General features: G+C 38.3%; 1 protein-coding gene across 1 annotated transcript in view; it reads right to left on the bottom strand.

Moving 5' to 3' along the window:
• Positions 1–17,240, bottom strand: part of ATG2B (autophagy related 2B) — an 83,095-nt gene that overhangs the window by 30,666 nt on the left and 35,189 nt on the right. The window contains exons 12-23 of the mRNA XM_021679830.2: positions 16,319–16,469; positions 15,499–15,591; positions 15,176–15,364; positions 12,687–12,960; positions 11,014–11,116; positions 8,759–8,951; positions 8,353–8,495; positions 3,037–3,194; positions 2,477–2,649; positions 1,650–1,800; positions 708–907; positions 460–540 (exon numbers count right to left, since the gene is read on the bottom strand). Coding sequence (XP_021535505.1) covers positions 460–540; positions 708–907; positions 1,650–1,800; positions 2,477–2,649; positions 3,037–3,194; positions 8,353–8,495; positions 8,759–8,951; positions 11,014–11,116; positions 12,687–12,960; positions 15,176–15,364; positions 15,499–15,591; positions 16,319–16,469 — 1,909 coding nt within the window. The remainder of the gene's footprint in view (positions 1–459; positions 541–707; positions 908–1,649; positions 1,801–2,476; positions 2,650–3,036; positions 3,195–8,352; positions 8,496–8,758; positions 8,952–11,013; positions 11,117–12,686; positions 12,961–15,175; positions 15,365–15,498; positions 15,592–16,318; positions 16,470–17,240) is intronic.

Below are 17,240 nucleotides of genomic sequence, written 5' to 3'. Positions count from 1 at the left end.
TAATTTTCATTCTCAATAGAAAAGAACTGTATTGCATTAATCAAACACTGGAGATTAATTACAGAAATCTCTATAAATGCCTCGAAGCATGTCATTGGCCTAGGGAGTAACTGTGAAATGACGGCACGTACGGAGTGAGCACAAGTCAGTGCATCACCTGCTGCTCCTCTGTGCCTGGTACTCTACAGGTTCTGGGCCACGGAGTCCCTTCCCTTAAACGACTTAAAAGATAACTGTCTTTGAGATGTTTAGGGACGAAACTTTAAGGTAAAAAATCAATTTCGTTCTGGAGTGGTGATAATGTTCTATTTCCTAACCTAAGAGGTGGTTATATAGGAGTGTTGCCTTCAACAATATTTCTATGCACACTGATCATTTCCGATTTGTGACTTTACAGTCTGTGTATTACATGTCAATATAAAGTAAAAAGTAAATCAATATGTACAAAACAACTCGTACCTGCTCGTGCCAGCTAAGCCCAGAAGGAAGCATTCTGTGCTGGAGTGTGGCTCCTTTCAACCCCACAGCAATGAGAAATTCCTGTACAGATGACACAAAAAGTTACACTGATCACCTACATGACCCTCTAATTCAAAACTTGGAAAGTTTTTCTAAGAAAATAAATGTGTTGCTTTTATGCAATCACTTTTAGCTAGTAATCAAATGAACGGCAAGTCTTTAATGGTATAAAAGTACAAATCACAAACCTTCGTATTGGACTCTGATTTATCAGATAGTATTTTAACTGCAACAGAGAGCATATTCAAAGTGTCTCCTGCAACGCCATCTGAAGAAGCTCTACTGAGGCCATCTTCTTCAGAGGAATAAATAGTAGGTTCCAACCAGTGTGGGCGGGTTGAACTGGGCAGTCGTGTTTCTGTAGGAAGAATCACTCCATCTACTACACCTACATCGACAATGAGGTGACAATATAACAAAATGATAACCTGAAATTAGTTCACAGACTTTCACAACTCAAAACAAAAATCCATATACTCCCACTGAATATACTAAAATCCTGGAGGCAAAATGACCAACAACCAGCTTGGCATTAATAATCCATACCTCTCTGCTAATGTTGGTATGACTGACAGTACCCTACTTTAAAAAAAAAAAAATTAAGATGAAATGCTAGGAAAATTAAATAGAAAAATCTGATAAGCATTAAGACTGTGCAAAGTATTGTTTTTACACTTTGGGGGGAAAAAAAGAATGTGTATCTTCCATTCACAGGGTAACAGGGAATGTGCTCAAAAGATGGTAAATTCCTTTTGTTACCAAAAGGAAATGCTGCTTAAGAGAGAGTAATGAATGTAAAGTCCCATCAACTCATCAGTGGATAGTAAGATATAGCACATCCATAAAATGGAATATTATTTGGCAATAAAAGAAATAAAATACTATTACACTCGGATGAACCTTGAAAACATCATGCCAAATTAAAGATGCCAGTCACAAAAGACTATATATTATATCATTCCATAACATCCAGAATACACAACCCACAGAGGCAAAGTAGATTCGAGGTTATTTAGTACTGGGGGGTGGGGGGTGGGAGGGCCGTGGGAGGCTAAAAAAAACTTTATTAAACAAAATTTCAATGGGTCTGAACAGAGGTGAACAGAACACACATTCAACATGTGTCCTACCTTTGTGGTACAGACTGAGACTACTGGAATGAAGGCAGATGTAGTGCTTGTCATCACAGCCTTCATACTTGGTCACACAAAACAACGAACCACTGCTGAACTCTAACCAGAATTCGCCATGTTTATTTTCCAACAGCTCTCCATTATCTTGCTAATAAAAAGATCAGAAAAACATAGAAGTCATTATTTAAATGCAGAAAAGTCAGAATGCCCCTTGGGTTGCTCCTTCCTGATTCAGCCTAGAAGATTCTCCCACATGGCGGCAAAGCGGTCTGATTCTCAAACCACGCAACATGGTGGCATGAAAAGCTATGCAGGGTCCCCCCTGCAGAATGAATCCCTGTACTTCACCGTCCTCTCTAACAGGTAAATTACTAGTGATCACCTCAGCAGCAGAACCAGCACATTTGCCAAAAGAAGGTCCACACAAGGTCTGTCTTGTGATCCACAGTGAAAAGCTTACTCTCCAAAGCCACCATCACTGCAGAACCTTTCTCAGGCACTGAAACAACCTCCTGCCACCTCAATGATGGCAGGTGTAACCACGGTCCATTTAAAATAAGATACACCTGGGGCGCCTGGGTGGCTCAGTTGTTTAAGCGACTGCCTTCGGCTCAGGTCATGATCCTGAAGTCCCGGGATCGAGTCCCGCATCAGGCTCCCTGCTCAGCGGGGAGTCTGCCTCTCCCTCTGACTCTCCCCCTCTCATGCTCTCTATCACTATCTCTCTCAATAAATAAATTAAAAAAAAAAAATCTTAAAAAAAAAATAAAATAAAATAAAATAAGATACACCTGAAACAACACTTTGGCTTTGCAAATCCTTACCCTGACATCTGTAAACACTGCCATTAGTCCATGGTTAATACTCAGAAGAACCGAGAGAAAACTCTGCGAGTTCTTGTTCTGAGAGTCTAGTTTTTTTTTCCTACGGGAACGATAGTTGGGATCCACAGTAGAAAAATACTGCAACGTCTCCTCCTCAGATCCACTCTCCTCATCTGTGAGAAATAAATGTCATAGTGATATGGTTTGGACAGCTATAGAAACAGAATAGCAACTGGAATATTATCACAAAAATACTTATTTTACAACCTGTTTTTTTACCAAGAATCTGGCATGACAATAAAAATGTACTTTCTGTATTTTTCTCTTTCCCACTGAACTTAAACCAATGTACATACTATCACTATAAAGATAATATATTTAACTGATAATATTCTCAATATGTAGATACAAGTGGAGAAATACTATAAATTACTGTATTATAAAATATAGTTACGAGGGGAAAATATCCAAGAAACATTTTAAAATCTATCAGTTGAAAAGGTTACTACTTTATTGCTAAGCCTGGCATTTTAAGTTAGAACAAATTTAAAATATATTACCGTAGTGAACTGTGGATTTAAATGGACTAAAACTATCTTTGTTGAAGGTATTAATCAGCTGACTGGCTACAGAAAGACCAATACCATAGGAAATATTTTCAAATGTCTCCACTGGTGATGGAGCTGTTGGTTCCCACAGCAGCAAGTCATTAAAGATCCTGTGGAAGACAAAAGTTGAAAAATACATAACTCATAGTTCAATTGAAGGTAAAGTCAAGAACATGTCTTTAAGAAGTCACATGAATAATAATTTTTCTAAATGGGAAATAGAAATTAGATCCTACAAAGGAGGGTTTTCTGTTTTGTTTTCTTTTAAGTATTAATTATGTCCTTTCAATGGAAAAGTTACTGATACAGCTTGACTGCAGGACAGTGAGAAAGGAATCTGTACAATTCGGTACCTAATTAGCTACCTGCCTGGTTTTACCTATGTTGTGTACATCAAATTACATACACCTAAATGCACTTTAGAGGAAAAAGTTAATCTAAAAACTGGAAAGAACAAAGGAAAGACTGTTCACACAGGAGAGCACTCTGTAAACTATAATACACCACGCACTGTCTCATCTGACCCCACCCCACCCCCAAACCCATGGGGCAGCCAAGAATCATTACTCTCACTTCACACTTGGAGAAACTGCCTCATAAAGGTTAAGTGCCTTGCCCAAGGCACTTACAGCTAATTTGTGAAAGGACTGGGGCCACAGCCCGGATTTTGTCCAGCTCCCAATTCAGCTCTCCTCCTTACTCACTGTTCCTAGAGATAACTGCTTTCTCTCTCTCTCTCTCTCTCCCCCCCGCCCACCCCACCACCCCAACAGAAAGCACAGCTTTCCTGGGAAGTGTGCATGGACTAAGAATGCATACAAAACGGAACAAAGAGAGGAAACCTTCTACTGACTGCACAGCCAAGTCAATACTAGTGATTAATGGGTGATACCCATCAAGCTAGACTACCAGCACATCCTACTTTTTCAAAGAAATATCTGTCACTATTCAGATGCCCTCCTGCTCCTGCCCCGCCCCCCCCCCCCCAGATCACCCCTGCTCTACATTTTTATAAATACTCAGATTTTACAATGTCTTCTCTGAAGCCTGTTGTTAAGATCTGGACCCACAGTGAATCCTTCACATACATAACTCTGTCATGGTGCCTACCACAGTATTTTCTTGCTTCCCCTTCCGAGACTGGAGACTCTCAGAGAGAGGGCCTTAGGTGTTGGTCATCTTTATATGTGTGGCATCTTTATAGCACGGTGGCTGTCACGTAGCAGGCACTGAGGGTTTGATGATGAGAGGGCCAGTGGACGACTCACATGGGAGGAATGCCAAAGGCCCAGCCTCCTCATAAAGCCTAGTGTGAATACCAATCAAGGTGCCCCCCTGGCCCTTCCTGCGAGAAGCCACTTGTCTAGGAACTTCCCGGGCCAATTCCTAAGCTTCTGAAGCCCTAGAAAGTATAAACCACCAGGACTGAGTATCGTGACTCTCAGTAGACTGAAATCCTCACCCCAAAAGTTCTCCATCTGGAACCACCAATAGGTGAAGAATACTAGGGATACGTAAGTCTCATCTCAGATACAATGACAGCTATGCCCCCAAACTGTGTGATACTCACTGGCTCACTGCTTCTTGGATATATTGCTCACAGGACAAAGAAACAAAAGAGTCTAAACCCAGATCTTACTCTAAACTCCTCTGTAAATAAATAATGACAATAAAATGAAGAATTTTCTCAGGAAATGCCCTTCCTTTACCTTATTCCCTACAACCATTCTCTTATCTCCATAGGTAAGAGAAAGTATTAATTTATGTAAAACCTAAATATAAGTTTTATATGATTTTGCGTTTTCCTTATTTACATGTTGGTCTAAACCCAGTCTTGATATCATTTTTTTTTGGTTGAGGTTTCTAATACCAAGAAAGAAAACACTTAAGATACTTAAGGACACAGGGGCATCTGGGTGGTTCAGTCAGTTAAGTGGCCAACTCTTGATTTTGGCTCGGGTCATAATCTCAGAGTTGTGGAACTGAGCCCTGGATGCGGCTCCTATCAGCAGGGAGTCTGCTTGGGATTCATTCTCTCTCTCTCTCAAATAAATAAATAGATCTTAAAAAAAAAAGAGAGAGAGATTTAAGGACACATCACCATGATTCTGTGGCTATGAGCCTGAAACATGACAGGCAATATCTAATTTAACAAAGCTAGTGAAAATTCTTTTATATTCTAAAGGACTTCAATGGAAAAAATTCTCCTGTACCTGAGACTGTCTATCTAAAAAGAGCCCGTTGACTAAGGCACTAAAGGAATAAACCAAGATTTTAAAATGTATGAAGTTAAGGCAGAGTTGGTTATATCTCCTGCTCAGAAAGTTATTTTAATGTATGAAAATAAAAACTACGGGCGCCTGGGTGGCTCAGTTGGTTAAGCGACTGCCTTCGGCTCAGGTCATGATCCTGGAGTCCCGGGATCGAGTCCCGCATCAGGCTCCCTGCTCGGCAGAGAGCCTGCTTCTCCCTCTGACCCTCCCCCCTCTCATGTGCTCTCTCTCTCTCTCGCTCATTCTCTCTGTCTCAAATAAATAAATAAAATCTTTAAAAAAAAAAAAAAAGAAAATAAAAACTAAAAATAAATTCAAAAAATTATATACATAAAAAGGGCAGTATTGAAACATTTAGCAAAACTCGGATGGGGTTTGAAGATTAAGTAATGCAGAATATTAATATTCTCATTTTCTCATTTTGATTGTTGAATTATAATTATGTGGAAGAATGTCCTTGTCTTTGGGAAATACACAAGTGCTCAGGGAGGGGCATCAGGTCAGTGGCTCTCAAATAGTTAAGGCGGGGGAGGGGAAAGCTCTATGTTCTACACTTGAAACTTTTCTGCAAGTCTGGGAATATTTTAAAACTTTAAAATAATATTAACTCAAAAAAATAATAAAAATAAAATATTAACTCAAAATAAAAACAGACCTATTCAAAGCCAAATAAGGGGCAAAGAATTCACACCCTGAAGAACTTAGATATGTGATTTATAAATCCACAGGGTGAGGAAGCACTTCAACATTTATACAACTGTAGGTACCTGAGAGCCGGAGAAGTGGGCAGAGTAAGGTAGAACAGAAACGCTCTTCAGCAACCACTACTTAACCAGCTCTGCAGAAGAACACATACTCTCTCGTTCCCTGACTTGAGCAATCAACCACCCCACCTGCCATACTGACACACGTCCCCCATATGCTAACCGCTGCTCCTTGGGACTACTCTCCAGCACACCCAAGAAGTCTGTTCCTATCAGGTGAGCTCTATGTTCAGTATATTCACTAAGTGTCAACTGTGTTTGGCCTCGAATGTACTCATCTCACTTGTATTTACTGTTGTAAGTATACTTTAACTCAATATTATGCTAACAGATGACCTAAATATACAGACTGAGGTGGAAAAAATCTTAAAAAACTGAGAAAGATTTTGAACTCAGATTCCTTTGAAACTATTTTTTCAGTAACTGAAAACTGTAAACAAAACCTTTCAGGTATACATTATGTGAAACTTCCAACCTGTGGCTCATATTAAAAGGAAGGAAAAAAAAGGTCTTGTCTTGTATTTTAAAAAGAAGTTATAAATGAACATATTTATAAACTGAAGGTTTAAGGTGCATATTTCTGTTCTGATGTCCCAATTTAACCGATGGCCACCTGCTCAAGCAAATGCAGAAAGAGAAAGAAATGGATTAAGCTCTTCTGACCTCTGGGCTAGACCCTGAACTAGTCGTTTCGTTTTGCTCAGTCTTAGCCTTGCAGATCTGTCAACTCTTGGTAGATATTCCTAACTATAAAAAGAAGAATGGTCTGGAGATCAGTGGTTTCCCAAACTTTAGATCATGTGTAACAGCTAAAAAAAAAAAAAAAAAACCTGTAAAAGCCTTCTGATATGAATTTATAAATTACAGGCTTCTACTTATATACATTATGTAGAATATAAAACAAATATAAAAATATAAATTTTAAAAGACTTAGGGTCAATTAAGTCAATTAAGCCGCCAACTCTTGGTTTCGGCTCAGGTTGTGATCTCAGGGTCGTGAGATCGAGCCCTGCCGTGTCAGGCTCCATGCTCAACACGGTGTCTGCTTGAGATTCTCTCTCCCTCTGCCTCTCTCACTCTCGCACATGCTCTAAAATAAATCATTAAAAAATAAAAGTTTTAAAGTTGAACAGAAGAACTAACATTTTCTTCCTCCACCTCAAATAGACTATCCTGTGAATCTCATCATCAAGACAACTCAACTAAATAGATCTTTCTGGAACTTAATTTTCTGATTCTAAGACCAACAATCCTGGTCACTGGTAGGCAATAAGGAGATCCAGAGCTTATTATGAACAGTTAAGGAATAAAGGAGCAGAGATATCTGATATCAAGTAAATGTACAGCAGAAACAACAGTGCAGCTTCTAAAGCTTAATAGATATGAGAATCATGTCTTACATATGAGAAGCTAGTGATGACCGATACTAAGAACATCTTTTTCTAGAAAAGCACATGACCACCTTTCAGGTCTACTATAGAAGTGATTCCTTCAGTGGATGGGAATGATACCAGAGGACTACCGAGTGCTTATTGTAATGCCAGGTGCTATTCTCCGAACTTCTCAAGTGCTGTATCATCTAATCCTTCAAACAACTCTTTGAGACAGGTTCAAGTTATCATCTACATTTTACAGATGAGGAAACTGAGCTTAGGGCAGGTAAGTTGTGAAGGTCTTCCAAGTCTAGGCTCTTTTAACTCTAGAATGCTATTTATTTCAACATATTTGCTTGGTATATATATTTAAGGACCCTATATAATTCTAACAAGATGCTTTTTTAAACTCTGAAAAAAGATGCTCCTTGTACAAAGACTCTAGGATTCTGATTCTACCCCGGCACGTGCTAGCCCCCCATATAAGCTGCCCCCCCCTGGCACCTGTTGGCCCTCCATACAGGGGTCTCCCAACTCTTTTCATGTCACTGCACACATAGAAGACATTTACTCAGTACTCTGTGGTAAGGTGACAGAGAGCAAACAGCCAACAAAGGTGGAGGGAATAAACATCTCACATACAAGTAACCCAGTTACCAGACACACTGGTTAGGAAACTCTGCTATGACAACAGCCCATCGGAACGGTTAACAGTTTTGTAATCAACACCACACAAAGTACCCAGTGATGGTAGATAATATTAAAGCAAGGAAAGAAAAGGGGCAAGTGGGGAAACAGGGAGACAGTTAGGCAGAGAAGTCCAATCCCAAAGACTCAACTAAATGTGTTTAAACTCACCTATTATAAAGCTTCTCATAAAAGCTTTTATTAGGTAGTGTTACATGAATGCTGGGTAACGTAAGTTCCAGCACATAGTGAGAATTGCTGATTGCTTTATCCTGAAATTCTGTCATTTCCACAGGGTCTCCTGGCATCACCATCTAAAATACAATAGTTTGGTGCAAAAAAAGCATGAAATAACCATTTCATGTTTAAAATAACAGGAGCATCTTCTTGCCCTATCCATGGGACTTTACATGTAAACAAACAAATAAGCATGTAACTTTTAACCAAGAAAAGAAATACTATTCAGTCTTAGAGTTAAAAGCGTAGCAATAACAGTATACAAAGTACTTCTTCAAAAAACAAAGAATGAAAATGACTGCTATATGGTAAAGGATAATTCCTTCATTGCTCATTTTACCTGCTCGTTTTCAAACATGACTCTACGAGAAGAGAAGGGAGAAGGGGCTGGTCTTCGCAGATCACAAACATCCTTCAGGGAATGAGCACCCCCTTCCTCCTCTTCCTGATAGCGGCCATCACTCTCTTCTTCCTCAGCTGCTATTCGCTCCAAAATGGAATGCACAGCTGGTGGATTTAATTTCAGTACAATTCTGACAGCAAAGACAATTTAAAAAATCAAGGTCTAAGTGTGAACAGCAAGGCTTTAACTTTCCTGCACTCTGATACAAAGACCACCGATGATAGGATTCAGCTTTTCTACAAAGTCTAATTGTGTCTCATGTAACCACTTCTGAGTGTGCTATTAACTTCAAAATGTAGAACGATGAAACAAATAAAAGAAGGGTTATTAACATTTCATACTTGGCTAACTGAAAATCTGACCTTGTGAGGACAAAAGATTATCTTTCAATTTCATCAATAGCCGACAAATTTTACCTAACAATTCTATTTATTTTCATGAAACCAAATGCTTCTGGGGTCTGTTGTGCTATTACAGAATATTGCACACCTAAGAAACCTTCTATCATAGAAATTATTCAAATGGAAAAACGAAGACTCACAAGAGAATAACTTAGAACTGCAACAACAAAGTAGCATTTTCCTTCAGGAATTTCAATAACAAAAGGCTTGCCTTGTTGCTGTATTGAAGCTACAAACCTGAAGTAAAGGAGCCCACGCCCTGAGCCCCCGCTGTCCTACTCCATGCACATCACTAGCAAAGGCTTTGCAGTTTCCTTCCCAACTCTGTCGTGAGGAGGCCTGGTGCCCTCAAACCAAACCTCTGTGGGGCATCTACGACGTGTTTTTCCCCTTAGTTAAGTGGTGCCAGTTGGCTCCTGTTATGAACAATCGTGACTGTTTCCTAATTTATAGACATCTAAATGTAACTTGTGCTTCCAAATTAACTGAAGTAGATCCATTTATGATGAAAACTCATGCACTAAACCGCTCATTATCAGGCACGTCCTGATCACACCTATCCTAACAGCCTGCTAGGACTGATACACAGGGGCAGGTGTAAAAAAGGCTGGCAGGAAAATGGCACAAAAAAAGGTCACTTTAATTCTCAGATATCAAATATTCAGTTTTCAATATAATAAAAAGTCATTTCAAGTAAACTAAGTCCTTTTAAATATATCCAAGCCCACTATCAGGCTATTAAATTAATAGTCTTGTTACAGTATATAATGAATAATTAACAAATGTTAATAATTAATAATCTCTAATAAGTATACTTTATTAATTCTTCTAAGAAATCCTGAAGCAGTGGTTCTTAACATCCACCTTCACACTGGAATCACCTGGTGTAATTTTTAGACTATCCTGATGCCCAGGCTCTATCCCAAAATCTCAGGGTGGGGCCCCTGAGTATTTTGTAAAAGTTTTGTAAAAGCCCAGACTTGAAAAACAGTGTCCTGGGGCGCCTGGGCGGCTCAGTCATTAAGCGTCTGCCTTCGGCTCAGGTCATGATGCCAGGGTCCTGGGATCCAGCCCCGCATCGGGCTCCCTGCTCAACGGGAAGCCTGCTTCTCCCTCTCCCACTCCCCCTGCCTGTGTTCCCTCTCTCGCTGTCTCTCTCTGTCAAATAAATAAATAAAATCTTTACAAAAAAAAAAGCAGAAAAGAAAAACAGTGTCCTAAAGCAATCACGGACTATAAAATTCACTTAACAACTAACCAAATGATGCCATATAACTCTTCTACTGTAGCTCTGAACTATTTTTTTAAATGGTTAATGATTCTTTTGTGCCTCTAATTAAACGGGGTAACTTGAGACCACGGAACACATTTTATACCTCCATCTCTCACAGTATTGACACATACCTTTCATAGAGTAGTACACTCGATATGGATTTTTCAATTTAATTTGTCCATCTTTCTCTGTGTTCTCTCATCAGGGCTGAGTATGTTTAGTTTAAATTAACAGCCAAAATGCCGATTAAAAGTACTATAGCAGGGGCACCTGGGTAGCGCCATTGGTTAAGCAACTGACTGTCGGTTTTGGTCCAGGTCATGATCTCAGGGTCCTGTGATCAAGCCCTGTGTGGAGCTCCAGCTCAGCACATGGAGTCTGCTTAAGATTCTCTCTCCCTCTCCCTATGCCCCTGCTCCCCCCCCCTAAAAAATAAATCTTTAAAAAAAAAAAAAGTACCACAGCATTTTTTTGAAAGGGTCTCATTAAATGTCTACCATATACACCTGCTAACTCACCGTGGCCAGTCAAAGTCATCTGATGATGCTGTATCTCCATCTACTCCACTAGACACATGGAAAAACTTAATAGATGGTTCTCCTTTATCTTCCTGGAATGACCCTAATAAAACAAGACTGGTTAACTAAAATGCATTTCTTGCAAGTGCTGAAAGAAAAGATAGTTTCCTCCTAACATAAGCAAAGATCTCCTCAATCAGGGACATAGTGCAACATTAAGTTGCACAGCACTCATTCTTTTGTTCCTATTTCATGGGTACATGTGGGGAGACAGGAGGAGCAGATAATGATGATGTTTTCTATTCAAACTCAAATTCTTAGGTACCAAGTGTAATGTGTCAGGTACATAATCATGACATAGTAAATTTGGCAGTTGCCACTTACTGCCACTGAATGCTTATTCTACATAAAAGTTTATGCAGTTAATCTAGGAACATAGAGATAATAACTATATTTCTTAAATGTTTTGTACCAAGCACTGTAAGAACTACTTCCATTCACAATAATCCTATGCATGCTTTTTCAGTCCATTTTACAAAGAAAGACTTTCCTCCAGAATAATGAGTTTCTTCCCACTGTAGATAAGAGAAGATCAGACAACCCCTAAAGGCCCTTTCAGGAAGTCATAATCAGCAAGTCAATTGTAAATCTCTCTAAAGATGTGTAAAACTCAGAACAAGGGAAAAAAACTTTGCAGCCTATTCCCTGAGATGGAGGAGCAGGATATGGTGGCATGGGGAGGGTGTGGTTAGAGAGGGTGAAGTGGCAGAGGCAGTTGTTTATGAACCACAGAATAAAACATCAGAATCTTCCAGAGGTCCTCATACACCTGGTTCACCCTAAGTCAATATATATTCTGTTAGATGACAAAAGCAAATACAGAAAAACTGTCAATAGGTTTTACAAAGGAAAGTCACCAAAGATTAGTATGATGATTGAAAGCTCAAGTGTGAGACTTCGGCTGGAATCTTGATTCTGCCATTTACTACCACACGGTCTTGGAAGGTACCTCTTCTTAAGTCTATGGATTCCTCACTTATAAATGATAAAAAATAACTGGAAATAATAAGCCTACCATAACCATGACGATGAAAGGAAAGCAGTAACGTGTGAAGTGCTTAGTACAGTACCTAACACAGAGTGGCACTCAAGAAATTCTGGTTACTTTCAGCCCTACAAAACGTAAGTAGTCAGGTGGCAATAAAAATGTAAGTTAAAGGAGCGTCTGGGTTGGCTCAATTGGTTAAGCGTCTGCCTTCGGCTCAGGTCATGATCTCAGGGTTCTGGGATCAAGCCCTGCATCGGGCTCCCTGCTCAGCAGGAAGCCTGCTTCTTCCTCTTCCTCTCCCCTGCTGGTGCTCTCTCTCTCATTCTCTCTCTCTCTCCTTCCCTCCCTCTCCCTCTCAAAAAAAAATCTTTAAAAAAAAAAAGTAAGCTACAGCATTATACTCCCTGCAGAAAAGTATTTTAATGAAGTGAATAATCATGCTTAGCAATTAAAAAAAAAAAAAATCAATTCTATCACATATTGGTATACAATATTGGAAAAAAGCCATTACTCTTGCTTTCTAACACTGTCTATATTGGGGGCTGCCATAGACTTTTTCATGATGTTTGCTTGAGTAGTAGTTGTTTGTTTCTGCTCTGGCTCTTACAGGCATGTTCAATCTTACCAACTAATTCTCTAAAGGTAAGTTCCAATTTAATTTGTTCTGGGGTTGATCCTCCTATAAATTCAGTCTTAAATTCTAGGTCTGTGAATGCTAAATGAAGGATCTCCTTTTGAAGTGACTTCTTAAACCATGGTCCTCTTTCTTGATCTGACCGAAGATCAGGTATTGGGAAGCGAACAGAAAGGTTTAACGCCGGTGTGGCCACTTGTACTGATATCCGACAATTTGCAGGATTATGTGAATCATCCAGAAATACTTCAGTGAAAGCCTTGTGCTAAAACACAAAATATCAAAAATATGTCAAAACATCAAATTAGGTAAACATAAATGACATTAATATTCAACATTACAGTATGCATAATCACTATTTCCTCATTCAGTATAATGAATTAAAATACAATTCAAATTAACTACTACCATATTAATTTAGTGTAATGAAATTCTATAATGTAATAGTTACCGATAAAACTTCAAATAACTGGCAAAAGTTCAACCAAATAAGTCAAAATCAATCAATCAAAATAAAAACCAAACCGAAGTGAAGACATAGGTGCCACAGATGTATACACATATCACTAAAGACTAAAAAACACCAGCATTAATTTGGTTGTCAATAAATCCAATACAGTTAAAAATCAACTCAACATTCAATTTGAAGGATTTATCTCCAACATGCTCCTTTAAAGACTTGATGTGAAATAAGATAGATCATGCCAAATGTAAGGGCCCATCCCTGACTTGACTCTGTATTTCCAGGACTAAGCCTAGAGCCTGGCACAGCCTAAGTTCCAAATATTCACCAAATGACTCACTCTGAGCTCCCATCCAACCCAAGGGTATGAGTCCATCAAACGGCCCTTAGAAACCAAGACACGGGCGCCTGGGTGGCTCAGTTGTTTAAGCGACTGCCTTCGGCTCAGGTCATGATCCTGGAGTCCCAGGATCGAGTCCCGCATCGGGCTCCCTGCTCGGCAGGGAGTCTGCTTCTCCCTCTGACCCTCCCCCCTCTCATGTGCTCTCTCTCTCTCTCTCTCTCTCAAATAAATAAATTAAAAAAAAAAAAAGAAACCAAGACACATATGCACCCTCTACTCAAAGCCATGTTACAGCAAAAGGGTCAAAGAACATGCCCTTCAGGGGCACCTGGGTGGCTCAGTCCTTAAGCGTCTGCCTTCGGCTCAGGTCATGATCTCAGAATCCTGGGATCGAGTCCCGCATCAGGCTCCCTGCTCAGCGGGAAGCCTGCTTCTCCCTCTCCCACTCCCCCTGCTTGTGTTCCCTCTCTCACTGTGTCTCTGTCAAATAAATAAATAAAATCTAAAAAAAAAAAAAAAGAACATGCCCTTCAGATAAAAGTCTATTTCTGTTTGTTTTTTGTTTTTCTAAAACGTACTGAAGCTTCTAAAGCTTTAGCCCAGAGTACACTGCAGGTGGTAACACTCCACTTCATGAATCAGTGTCTAACCTCCTGGATTAGGGAGTTCCTTTCTTACCCTGGACTGGGATTTTTAGCACACCTATTCTCTCTCTCCCCCCTCTTAGACTTTGTAACACTAACCCCCACTCTCAGCAAAAATAACCCAAGAGATTAACCATCATCCCAGCACATCTATGGCTAACAGCAAATATGCACACTATCCCAAAAAACTTGAAATAACTAGTAATTGGTGACAATAAATAAAAAATGCTGATTTAATGTGACTACCCACCACTAATTAAGGGAGAAACAAGTAGAAAAACACCTCCTCCCTTTTCTTTTAACCAAAGTTTTCTCTATCTGTTCCTGGTCCGAGAGCTCCCCAGTTCCAGCCGAAGATTCCTCACAGATTTCTTGCAAATATGACTTACTTAAACTGCTTAGAAAAGGCACCATGCACCAGACAGATCTAAGTAAAGTGACCTAATGTGATGCTCAATAACACAATGCTATAAATTATGTTCCCACTTTCAAAAGTGTACCTTACAATATATGGGCTACGTTTTATAGGCAGATCAGGTACTTTACTAAAGGTGTGAATAAATTTTCTACAGATATTATAATCACAACTTATAAAATTCAAATAAACACAGAGAGGGAAAGGAAATCCAATTCTATGCTCTAACATAATCAGTGCTACCAACTGGTATATTTCTATCCATTCTTTCTCTATACCTCAATTTTATTTACACAGTTGTGATAAAAGTTTCTGTGGAATAATATGTTTCACTTTTTCTCTTAATACTCCTTCATGAGCTTTCTTCATGCGACTACACCATCTTTATAACCATCATTCAAAATGGCCACATAAAATTTCACTCAATATATTAGCAAACCTTATTCAGCTAGCCTACCATCTAGACATAAAAGTCTCCATCTTTTCATTATGAATAATACTGTTTTAATATATGCTACTTAATCCATTAAGAATACTTAAGCTCAGAAATGATCCCAATAAGCCCATTAGCTAGCTATAATTAGGATTAGTATTTGTAATGTTCTGAATACTTACCAGACTAGTATGTTTATTGTATGAAGTATACATGTGCGATGCCATCATTTCTACCGTAGTAAGCTTTTGTGGTTGAAGCAAAGAATTTAACCTGTCCACAATACTGATATCCAGCTCACAAAACACAGGATTTAACTTAATTTGTAATTCTGCCTTCTGAGGAACAGAACTAAGTCTTGCTTGATTACCCTTTAAAAAAAAAAAGGAAAAACATTAATATGATCACTAACAGTACTATAAAATTTAGTGGAAACTGTATGATTGTGACAAAATACATATCAAATGAAAATTTATAGGTGGTATCACACAATAAGGCTTCTTACCTGGGGTCCTTTATTCTCAGAATGCTTATAATGAAGCTGAAGACACACAGGGGGATGGGAATCAGTTCGTTCTTTGGAATGGAACATTAAAAGCTTACAAACAAAGACAAAAATAAATGTAAGATATTAAACTGTAATACATCCCATGAATTAACAGAGGTGCTAGTGGTGGAAAGACTTTTTTGAAATCAGGAAAGCTCATTTTACATTTCATTTTGGTCATTCACAAGCAATGTAAATCTTAAGACAAGTTAATTTCTGTGATACTTAGTATCTCATCTGCAGAAGGTACATGAGAATTCAAGTGAATTAACGCCCAAGAAAGTACTTTGAAAATAAAATAATGTACAAGGGCAAAGTTAACAGCAATAAATGTTATCTTGATAACTTTGAAAAGTTTCCCTAGCACACACTTTTAGAATTGGAAAAAAAAAAATCAGACTAATAATAAATAAACAAAAGACACTGTGCTTGTCTTGAACAGTGCTTACTAGCACACTGCAGGTATTCAGTATTCGTTTAACAGACTTCTGAAATTAATAGTGCTTGAAAAATTAGGGAAATAAAGTCATCTGTCCCATAATCTGTCTGCCACTCTAAAACAAGTCAACTCTAAAAAATTCTAACAGACTCTTACAATGACCTTGAATGCCATACTTTAAAATGTTTCAACGAAATACAAATGCGTACACATGCACACTTCCTTCCTCTAATGGCTTCCTATGCTTTTTTTTAAATAAAATCATTGCTATTAATATAACTCTTTAAAAGCAAGGTAGATTTAAAGAATGATCCTAAAGACAAAGTATCTAGCATTTACCTCTGTGTAGTGAGGAGGAACAGAATGAGAATCAGTTGGAAAGAGGCATTCCAAAAGTTCCATTTGCCCAATGGACATATCAGTACTAAAATATCGGGAAGCTGATCTTTGTCTTTGTTCATAGGACACTTTGATGCCAGTACCTATAAATCTATTACAGAAAATGAAACATTTAAGAGTATTCATATACTTCTAGGTTAACGAATGTGTCAAAGAATAGTACACAAGTGTTAATAAAGTACATATTCTAATATATAATAATATTCCTAAGGGTATTAACCAGAAAGACTGCTTCAAATTTCCCATTCCCTGAGATAAGAAAGCAATTTCTGATAGGAAATTAGCCAGGATATATTTATTTCCCAACCCTGCCCTCCCTTCTTTAATATTTTAAAATTTACACTGGAGCGGACAAAAATCTTTCAAAATATATGCAGTAGATTCTTAAAATTATTTAAAAGCCTCATGCAATATTTAAAAACCTTCAGTCAGTGGATCTCAAGTGAAAGTTGTCTTCCTATTTTTGCTGCTTTTATTTCCTACTGGCACATTTGAAACCTTGTCAAAATGTTTTTACAGTTTAATTATAAATACTATGGCCCTAACTTGTAGAGTCTCTTTAGCTAGGTATAAAAACTACTCTGTATATTAATTTTAATACTTCAAAAAAAATCAAAATTAAAAGGCCAAACTTTCCTAAAAATATTAATATGTGCCTAAATTGTTGTATAAAATATGATCGAAAGATAACTTTCACATTAAGATGAGCAATGTTTACATATTAACAATATTATACTTACAAATTTAATTATCTCCTCATTCATTAGGACTCAACCCATGAAAGGATCACTGGCTATGTGAACGGCTTTAATTTTTTTTTTTTTAATGAAGTTTTGTTATTGTTTTTAAGTAAGCTCCATGC

This window comes from Neomonachus schauinslandi, chromosome 9, assembly GCF_002201575.2.
Source record: "Neomonachus schauinslandi chromosome 9, ASM220157v2, whole genome shotgun sequence".
Classification (NCBI taxonomy): Eukaryota; Metazoa; Chordata; class Mammalia; order Carnivora; family Phocidae; genus Neomonachus; species Neomonachus schauinslandi.
The sequence above is the reverse complement of the archived record's forward strand: the minus strand, read 5'-3'. Positions and strand labels throughout refer to the sequence as shown.